General features: G+C 42.0%; 2 protein-coding genes across 7 annotated transcripts in view; both read left to right on the forward strand.

Moving 5' to 3' along the window:
- The first annotated feature begins 6 nt into the window (after window positions 1-6).
- Window positions 7-6692, forward strand: BLOC1S2 (biogenesis of lysosomal organelles complex-1, subunit 2). 5 transcript variants are annotated; one of them, XM_005885357.2, is made up of 5 exons: window positions 7-13; window positions 386-502; window positions 3684-3803; window positions 4501-4605; window positions 6233-6692. In XM_005885357.2, the coding sequence occupies exons 2-5, from the start codon at window positions 460-462 to the stop codon at window positions 6262-6264; spliced, it is 300 nt and encodes a 99-aa protein (XP_005885419.1). In that variant the 5' UTR covers window positions 7-13; window positions 386-459; the 3' UTR covers window positions 6265-6692. The 5 variants fall into 5 exon arrangements, with proteins under 5 accessions (XP_005885419.1, XP_005885417.1, XP_014388145.1 ...); XM_005885355.2 differs by lacking the exon at window positions 7-13 and having other exon boundaries at window positions 20-502; XM_014532659.1 differs by lacking the exons at window positions 7-13; window positions 4501-4605 and having other exon boundaries at window positions 20-502.
- A 3044-nt stretch (window positions 6693-9736) lies between these two features.
- Window positions 9737-9968, forward strand: part of CWF19L1 (CWF19-like 1, cell cycle control (S. pombe)) — a 25701-nt gene continuing 25469 nt past the window's right edge. For both annotated transcript variants that reach the window (XM_005885359.2, XM_014532656.1), the window contains exon 1: window positions 9737-9846. In XM_005885359.2, the coding sequence (XP_005885421.1) occupies window positions 9824-9846 (23 nt within the window). In that variant the 5' untranslated portion in view covers window positions 9737-9823. The remainder of the gene's footprint in view (window positions 9847-9968) is intronic.

Genomic DNA, 9968 nt, shown 5'->3' on the forward strand with positions numbered 1-9968 from the left:
GAGCCGGTTAGAGGTACGCCGAGTGGAGGGGGATGAAGTGTCCGGAGGGAGGCCTGGGAATGTGGGCTGGGGCCCGGATGCCGGGGTCACCTGGCAGGAGCGGGCGGGGCGGAGGGGCGGACCCGAGTGTGCAGGCGTGTGTCCTGTGCCCGGTCGGGGCGAGTGAGATGGATGGCGGCGGAGTCGGTGGGCGCTGAAGCCTTGCAAGGGAGCAGAGTTGATGTGTCAGGGGCGCCCGGACGGAGTGAGGGGCCTGAAAGTACGGCACATGGGGAATTTAGCGGACTCGATTGAATGAGGGCCGGTGGAGGGACGCGGGAGCGGATGCCGGGCTGGATGGGGACCGGCCGTGGGCAGGACACTCGGCCATTCTCCTTTGATCCAGACGATGCCGCGGTGGAGACGGCGGAGGAGGCCAAGGAGCCCGCGGAGGCTGACATCACTGAGCTCTGCCGGGACATGTTCTCCAAGATGGCAACTTACCTGACTGGGGAACTGACGGGTGAGGCGTGGCACTCCTCGCCGGAGCTGCGGTTCATCGTGGGGGCGGGGGGGACGGACACCTGGGAGGTGCTTCCGCAGCCTCGGTCTGCGCCCCCCTCTCCCGAACCCCGCCTGCCCAGAAACATGCCTGTTGGAAGTTTGGCGCCGTCATGAGTGGGAAGGAAAGAGGTTCATTCCTTCCCTGGAGAAATTCACGAACTGCCTTCAAAAACACATAAGAAGCCCGGCCGGTGTGGCTCAGTGGATAGAGCGTTGGCCTGTGCACTGAAGGGTCCCAGGTTCGATTCCCGGTCAGGGGGTCTGGGCACGTGCCCAGGTTGCAGGCTCGATCCCCAGTAGGGGGCGTGCAGGAGGCAGCTGGTCCATGATTCTCTCTCATCATGGATGTGTCTTTCTCCCTCTCCATACCTCTCTGAAGTGAATAAAAATATATATTTAAAACACACACACACACACACACACACATAAGAATACTTAATACAACTCTACAGGCCTCCGTATTGCAGACTAACGCTGAGAAAACAAAAAAGAATCAAGAAGTGCCTCCTTGGCGGAAGGGCATTTTGAGCAGGTTGTGAAGGGAATGATTGGCCCAAAAGGAGGGAAACAACTAGTAGTGCGTGCGTGCGGGAGTGTAGTGGTCTAAGTGAGAAGTGTGTTTGGCCAAAACAGTTGTATTTATTGGGGCAAAGAGAAAAGGGATTGGGGAATGGGGAATGACCTGCAGATTTAGGGACCTGTTAGGTTGGTCAGAGGATTTGGTGACACCCCTTGGGTGATTAAGGTTTTGGTTCCTGGTGTATTTCCAGATGAACACATGATCTATGTGCTGAGGAGGGTCCAAAAGGTGAAATCTGGTCCAGTGTGACGGAGTGATTGTAAAAGGAATGGAAAGGAAGGCATGGGTGCAAGAACATTATAGAAGTGGGATTTGTAGAACTTGTTTTTTTTTATATATTTATTGTTTTATTGCTTAAAGTATTACAAAGGGTATTACATATGTCTCCTTTTTTCCCCCCGCCCTTGACAATCCCCTGTGTAGAACTTGTTAAGGTGGGTATTGAGGGATTGGGAGCAGCCCAAGATTGTAGAACTTAAGGTGGGTATTGAGGGATTGGGAGCAGCCCAAGATGGATGTACACTTAGTATTTGAGCTATTAAGCCTGGGTGGTACCATCAACCAAAATAGGGAAGTTGGAAAGAGGAACTATGCTTAATGTGAAAATAATATTTTCAGTTTTGGCTTGGCTGATTTTAGATATTACCAGGACACTCAGTTGACTACTATTAAGACACTCAGGTGACTTGAACACATGAGTCCAGATCTCAAAGAGTGGTCAGAGCAGGAGAAACAGATTTTACTATGGGGGGGCACCTGCATAGTGCTGTGAGCTGAAGCTGTGCAGGATGAGATTGGCAAGGAAGAGCTTAGAGGTAGATCAGAGCACCTTGACTAAAATCTCAGGGAATGCCGGCATAGAGCAATTAATTTGCTTTTAATAACAGTATTTTAAATACCTAGTTTTCAGATGATTGATTAAATTTTTTTAAATTTAAAATATATCTTTATTGATTTCAGAGAGGAAGGGAGAGGGAGAGAGAGATAGAAGCATGATGAGAGAGGGAATCCTTGATCGGCCGCCCCCTGCACGCCCCCTACTGGGGATGGAGCCTGCAACCTTGGCATGTGCCCTTGGCCAGAATCAAACCTGGGACCCTTCAGTCAGCAGGCTGACGCTCTATCCACTGAGCAAAACCGGCTAGGGCTGATTGATTAATTTTAAGCAGATTGTAATTTCCCCCGATTGTCATTTTTACTTGCATAAATACTTTTTGAGTTTGAAAGGAAATACCATGGGAATGTGCCACCCGTGTAAACGTCAGTTATGCGTCACAGTTGAGAAAAGTTGAGAACTGACCGTTAATGAGGTTGGTTTAAAAAGGATCTGGCATAGAAACCTAAAAAGAACAGTTAGAAGGAGATTTAAAAATCATTGTAATACAGTATACAATTCTATAGCAGCCAAGGGAGGATTTCCTGAAGAGAGGGAGAGCATAGTTTCAGACACTATAGAGAGGTTCAGGAGAATTAGAACTATGGATTTCATGGTTAGGAGACTTTGGGGCATGTAATTTCTCAGGATGGTAGGGGCAGAGGCCAGACCGCAGGGGTTCACATGAGTGAATGGTGAGGATGAGGAAGCAGTGAGTGTAAACTATTCTTTCAAAAGAGTTAGCAGTGAAGCTCCTTTGCTTTCTTGAGCAAATGAGTGCTTTTGGGCTGGAGGAAACCTGGATATATTTCTAATAGAGAGGAAGATCCAAGGTGGAAAGAGTTTGGAAATGCAAGAGAAAGGAGATGATTGAAGAGAGGCCCTGAAGAGATAGAAGAGTTGGGGATCAAGAACACAGCAGGTGGAGTTGTCTTGGCAGGAATGAAGCACTTGTACCTCTTGGGAAGATATTAAGGTACAGAGAAATTTCTAAGTGAGGCAAAAAGGCGGAGGCAGCTTGAGAAAATTGGAGTAGAAGCCATGCGCTTTGAGTAGGGATGGGGCAAAGAGTTGAGAATATGAGAAGCAGGCAAATGGTTTGGAAAAGTCAGTGCATAAAATGCAGTGTAGAATCATCACATAGTAATAAGTGAGTTACTAAGAAGTGGTAAGGTCCTAGTTGACTATATATATAAATAATATTTATAGTGCAGTTCCCCAGTTTACATGTTTTCACACTGTAGAAATACCAAGTCTATTTCACTTCCCTTTTCTTAGGACATACGTTTATCATATCCCTTTCTAACCCAGATCCTGAAGTTTATGGATCTTATTTGGTTTAAATAATTTGCTGATTGTTGCCTGAGTTTCTACTTAGACATTTAGAGTACACAGGCTGAGTATAAATGTCATAGGTCAAAAGTGGCTTGCTCCTTTGACATTCCCTAGATCAGTGATGGCGAACCTATGACATGTTTTACTATGGTTGCAAATATCAAAAAATTTCTATATGTGACACGGCACCAGAGTTAAGTTAGGGTTTTTCAAAATGCTGACACGCCGAGCTCAAAAGGTTCGCCATCACTGCCCTAGATCCTGCCTTGAACTACCAGTTGGCCTCTAATTCCACATTCCAGTTATCCAAGACAAATATTAAAGGCATTATATCTTCTGTTTGTTTTAAAGCCACCAGCGAAGACTATAAGCTCCTGGAAAATATGAATAAATTAACCAGCCTGAAGTATCTTGAAATGAAAGATATTGCTATAAACATTAGTAGAAACCTAAAGGACTTAAACCAGAAGTGTAAGTAATAATTTTTATAATTACACATTTGTAATAAATGTTCTGTTATGCTTGGGGCCATGGAGAAGGAGATGGAACATGGCCTTGTACTCAGGGAGCTCATTTTCTAAGTGAATTACAAAGTTAAGGTGCATTTCTTCCATTCTGAGGAGCAGCATGTTTTGGTGGTATGGTTATTTCTGCTTCTGAATCTTGATTTGATCAGTTTATTCCTGAAAAGGGATGGGGAAAAGAAAGGGTGGCCAGATTCTGATTTAACAATGAAATCAGTGAATTGATTTAACAATGAAATCCATAAAGGATTACTCTTATGAACAGAAAACCAGAACATCTATCAATGGAAAATGCTCATTTAGACGGTAGACTATATTTTTCCCATTAGCTTATATTTGTGTTCCCTGTCTCTTTCCTGGTCTGGGAGTCCCCAAGATATGGAATCTGTAATGGAAAGATTGCTTGTAGAATAAGGAATTTCAGAGACAAAGTTAATGGATGAGAGAGACTTGTTTTGTGTAGGTCACAGTCATGCCTGATCAGCTAGCTACTGTCTTCTAAAGCGTTTGTCATCAGAATCATGTCATCCCACCCTGTGTGCCTTAGGCAGAGCTGGAGAGACATTAGCACTCTTACATTTTCACTCTTTTCTATTCCACTTGTTGAAGCCATAGAAACATGTGGCCTGTCTTTGTTTTCAAAGATGCTGAACTACAGCCTTATCTGGATCAAATCAATGTAATTGAGGAGCAAGTAGCAGCTCTTGAACAGGCAGCCTACAAATTGGATGCATATTCCAAAAAACTGGGTAACCATTTTTATTTCTGTTTTGCTTAATAAGAGTACCTGCCGTTATGACCTTAGCTAATATGATAGTTAATATTGACGAGGTGCTTACAATGATCTTTTTTTCTTTTTAATGCTCACCCGAGGATATGTTGAGAGGGAGGGAGGGAGGGAGAGAGAGAGGAAGAGGGAGACGGAGGGAGAGGGAGGGAGAGGGAGGGAGGGAGAGGAGAAAGAGAGAGAGACAGAGACAGAGACAGAGACATCGATATGAGAGAGAACATTGATCAGTTACCTCCCATAAGTGCCCTGACTGAGGATTGAACCTGCAACTGACATATGTGCTCTGATCGGGAATCAAACCTGTCACCTTTTGGTGCACAGGACAACTCTCCAACCAACTGAGCCATCTGGGCAGGGCTACAATGATTTATTTTAATCTTCACAAAAACCTAGTGAGAATAATTTCTTAGTAGTACTAGTAATTAACATTTTCTGGGTATTTGATATATCAGGCACTGTTCTTAGTGCTTTACATATATTATGTTTTTTATCCTCTCAATAACCTATGAGATAAGTACATGATTTTTATCCTTATTTTATAGAGGAGGAAACTGGTTGAAGAGGATAAATAGCTTATAAGGATACAAAGCTAGTATGTGGAAGAGCTGTATTCTAAACCAGGTCTGATTGATTACAAAGCTCAAGCTCTTAATTGTGGTTCAGCAGGCTAGAGCTAGAGCATCTTTAATAATGTAGATACATATGTCTTAATAAACAGGATAGTTATGCAAGGGTTTTCTTCAATAATTACTTTTTCTTTAAGGAGGAAACAGTACTTTTAGTGTTGATGGCTTACTAACTGTTTCTGGCTCTTATAACCATGACTAAATATAACAAAGTTGTTTTTATCCTAGATATAATTTACAGATTATTTTATTTTTATCAGAAACAATTGTTGACTACTTCGAGAGAGTAGTTTGTAGCAGACTGAGATTTGATGTGGGTGGTGATTCACAGTTTCATTGTCTAAAATTAAATTTTCTGAATGGTGACCTTGAACCTAACTATATAGGCGGCATTGTACTAAGGTGCTTTTAAAGTTTTAAAGACAAAGGGAATCCACTCCATTAAAAAGCCTATTTGATGGTCTTTTAAATCTTTGTATCTTTCAAAATTGCTTTCTGGGGATAAGACAATAAAAGGTAAAACATACATTTATACTTCCTGAGAGTTCCAGTCTGGCTCCCAGAGGGTGCCTGGCACAGTGCCTGGAGAGGCAATTTCCTACGCTCCTAGTGGCTCAAGTGCCCGTAGATCTGCTTACTCCCTGTGGAGTCATCTGAGCAGGTGCTGTTGACAGGTTTAGAACATAGTGAACTTGTGTCGGGTTCTTTATTCTGTGTGTGTGTGTTTGACTTCTTACCTTAAGCTGTGCCTATCAATAAAATTTAGATAGATATTCAAATATCTGTCTTTAGCTAATATGGTAGTTAACATTTATGGTGTGCCTACAATTTGGACAGCTGATGAGATTGGGGCTAATCAATTTTTTTTAATGTAATAAACATTTTTTAACTTGCTAGGAAATACTAATGAAGAAGTATCTTTGTAAGAGCCAGTTTTAAATATAACTCTCACCCTTGCAGAAGCCAAGTACAAGAAGCTGGAGAAGCGATGAAAAACTTATTCCTGTGGAACAAAGTCTTTTTTTAATGTGGAAGAATGAGACCTGAATCCTGAGGCTGATGAATTGTCACAACTCCTCAAAAGGAAACCATGCTGGCCGTCCCAGAAACATCCCGCCATTGGAGTAAACTGGAGAACTGTGGCTACTCCTGAATTCCTCTTGGGGCAGTATCCCTCAGAAACGCACACTTATTACCCCCTACCTTTTACTTGAATGTTTAATTATCCATTTAGGACACTAAGTCTCTCAAAGTTCAGGATAAACCTGGGCTTTTCAGTCGAATCAAATGAGAGGGCTTATTTTCTAAGTGGCTGGATTTTGAGTTACTGTGTAAATGGTTGTTTTTTTCTATTGAGCTAATGTATTGCTAACCAGAATCTAAATTAAAAAAGGAAAATAAAACAAACTTCTTCACAGTTTCTCATCTTGTGTCAGTAATTTACTTTTCTGTAAAAGTACATAATAATAAATAAAAAAAATCTTAAAATAATTTCAGGCCGAGTCTTTTAGACTGAGCAGAAACAGTGAAAGGAGTGTTGTGATAGTTTGGTGTATATGATGGGCCCTCCTGTCTCTTCTTTGTGTGAATTGGATGTCTCAGGATGGATGACATCTTGACATGTATTCCCCCTTTGGAAATGTGATAAAGACAAGGACAGAATGTGTATGTGTATGTATGTATGAGGTGGGGGTGGGCAGGTGGGGCTGCCACTCATAAAAAAAAGCATTTTATAAAATACGTTCCTACTTTCGTTTGCAGGATGAGGGGGGCTCCTGGGGACCTGATCATCTTCCTCCCAGACTAAGGACATCAGTAGGTGGAAAATACCGACTGACTGGTGTAGTTTAGAAGACAGGCAATCTTATCCATAGTTGGGTGTTACTAGGAAGGTGGGTGAGGTCCTCAATTCCATCTCCAAAAACAGTTCTTAACTTTGTTTCCATCATTTCCCACTATCTGTGTTCCAGACCACCACTGTTTATACTCTGCTCCTCTGGACTATTTCTTTTATTCTGCTCTAATCTTAATTATTCCCTGTCTTCTAACTTCAGGCTTAGTTTACTCTTTTTCTAGTTCCTTGAGGTGTAATGTTAGGTTGTTTATTTGAGATAGTGTCTCTTAATAAAGACATCTATAGCTATAAACTTTCCTCTTAGAACTGCTTTTGCTACATCCATACGTTTTGGTATGTTGTGTTTCCATTTTCATTTGTCTCAAGATATTCTTTTATATTCCTTTTGATTTCTTTTTTGGTCCATTGGTTGTTTAGGAATGTGTTGCTTAATTTCCACATATTCATCAATTTTCTAGCTTTCCTCCTGTTACTGAATTCTAGTTTCACATCTTTGTGGTTGGAAAGATACTTGATATAATTTCTGTCTTCTTGAATTTGTTGAAACTTGTTTTGTGCCCTAACCTATTCTGGAGAATGTTCCAAGTGCACTTGGGAAGAATATGTATTCTAAAGCCAAACTTGGCATGCATACAAGGCTCCTCCTGTTTTTTTTTTTTCCTTTTTTTAAATTTCATTTTTTGTTACACTTACATTGTGTTTAACTATCTTGATCCACCTTCATTCCCACGGATGAGTTTTCTTTTCATAAACTTTCTACTTTAGAATAGTTTTAGATTTGCAAAAAAGTTTCAAAGATAATGCAGAATTCCATGGATGAGTTTTCATTTCTTACTGTTGTTTCCTTTCTGAAATTATTATCCGTCCATGTTTGGCAAACTTCTACTTTTCTTCAAAATTCAGTCGATCTCCATTCCTGGGCCGTGCTGCATTACCCCAAAGTGGAAAAACACATGTTTAGTTTGCCAGCGAAGCTGGGGCATCAATATTTATGAGGCAGGGAACTTGATATTGCCCCAAAAAGCATTGCAGAAGTTGCGAGGAAAACCAGAACTTTGTTCTTCCTTAAACTTACTTTATGTTTTAGTTAATTTTGAATTGTTTGGCTGCCCTTGATGACTTTTTCATGTCCTTAAATTGTCAGGAACTCTCTGACCTTTGTTTCCATTTCTTTAAACATTGCTATCTCCTACCAACTGGCCTGAACTCTCCAAAAAAGTCAATGTCATGAAAAACAAAAACAAAATGTAGGTGGGCTATGGGAGATTAAAGGAGACTAGAGTTATAATTGAATGTAAGTGTGAAACTTGATTGGATCCCGACTGAAAACAAATAAAGGTATAAAATAAATTGTGTGTGTGTGGTGGTGGGGGGGGCGTGGGGGACAAATGAAGAACTTTAAATATGGATGTACTAGGTGATACTGAGTTAATGTTAATTTTCTTAGGTGTCAATGGTGTTATGGTTATGTAGGAGGATGGTCCTTATTCTTGGGAAATGCATGCAGAGGTCTTCTTGATGTCTGGAATTTACTTTCAGATGATTCAGTGAGAATAAAAGTGATTGTGCACCTTGAAGGCGATGGCCATTCTTTTAATTTTTCAAAAGGTTCAAAACCTATGAAAAGCCAGTGTGGGGGGAGCGTCTTGCTCTCTAGCGTGATATGGTTAGGTTAGGATCCAACATTGTGCTGGGAACTTTTTTTTTTTTTACGGTTACAGATTTTTGTGTGTGATAAGAACTTTTAAGATATCTTAGCAGCTTTCAAATATACAACACAGTATTATTAACTATAGTCACCCTGCTGAACATTATATCCTGTCTTATTTTAAAACTGGAAGTTTGTACCTTTTGACCACATTCACCCATTTAGCTGATCCCCCACCCCCACCTCTGGCAAACACTAATTTGCTCTCTGTATCTGTGAATTTTAAAAAAATTATTCCACATATAAGTGAAACCATGTAATACTTCTCTTCGTCTGACGTATTTCACTTAACATAATGCTATCTATTCATGTTGTCACAAATGGCAGGATTTTCTTCTTTTTTAAGGCTGAATAATTTTCCATTGTGTATATAGACCACATTTCTTTACCCATTTTTCCATTGATGTACACTTCCATGTATTGGCTATTGTAAATAATGCTGCAATGGTTTTGTGGGTGCTATCTTTTTGAGTTAGTGCTTTTATTTCCTTCAGATAAATTCCCAGAAGTAGAATTGCCGAATCATATGGTAGTTCTATTTTTAATTTTTTGAGGAAGCTCCATATTGTTTTCCATAGTGACTGCAGCAGTTTACATTGCCCCCCTGGGGTGCACAAGGGTTCCCTTTTCTCCAAATCCTTGCCAACACTTGTTATTTCTTGTCGTTTTGATGACAGCCATCCTCACAGGTGTGAGGTGTGTGCTGGGAACTTTCTAGCAGCTGAGACACTTACTCCAATTGCCCGGAAATAGAAAATCACAATGGGATTCCTTTATGCTCTTTCCCCTTTCTCCCTCTTTGCTCTCTCAATTCCTCCTCGAGGAGAATGCACCTGCAAGAGACTTCTGTCCCTCGGCGCTCCCCGTAGGTGGGAGAGCCCTCATTGGCGGGGGTGCGCTGACGTCTTACTGTGCTGCGACCGCACTGTCCGGAGGAGCGCGGTGCGGGTCCCGAGCTTTGGCGGTGCCCACCCGGGGTTTGGGACCGATGGCCCAGAAACCGCTGCGCCTGTGAGTGGCCCTGAATCGGAAGCCTCTGGGTGTGCGTGTGCGCTCACGTGGCTGCCTGCGGGGGCGGGGGTTCTCCCGACGGGAAGGGGCGATCCAGAGGCGGGGATGGGAGGGAGGCCGGG

Source organism: Myotis brandtii, unplaced genomic scaffold (genome assembly GCF_000412655.1).
Source record: "Myotis brandtii unplaced genomic scaffold, ASM41265v1 scaffold902, whole genome shotgun sequence".
NCBI classification, from domain to species: Eukaryota; Metazoa; Chordata; class Mammalia; order Chiroptera; family Vespertilionidae; genus Myotis; species Myotis brandtii.

What these genes read in the sequence shown, in the direction of transcription:
- BLOC1S2 (XM_005885355.2), top strand. Translation starts at nt 295, where the DNA reads ATGAGGGCCGGTGGAGGGACGCGGGAGCGGATGCCGGGCTGGATGGGG. An exon ending in CCTGACTGGGGAACTGACGG is followed by an intron (nt 503 to 3,683) that starts GTGAGGCGTGGC and finishes TTTGTTTTAAAG; the next exon opens with CCACCAGCGAAGACTATAAG. An exon ending in TGCATATTCCAAAAAACTGG is followed by an intron (nt 4,606 to 6,232) that starts GTAACCATTTTT and finishes TCACCCTTGCAG; the next exon opens with AAGCCAAGTACAAGAAGCTG.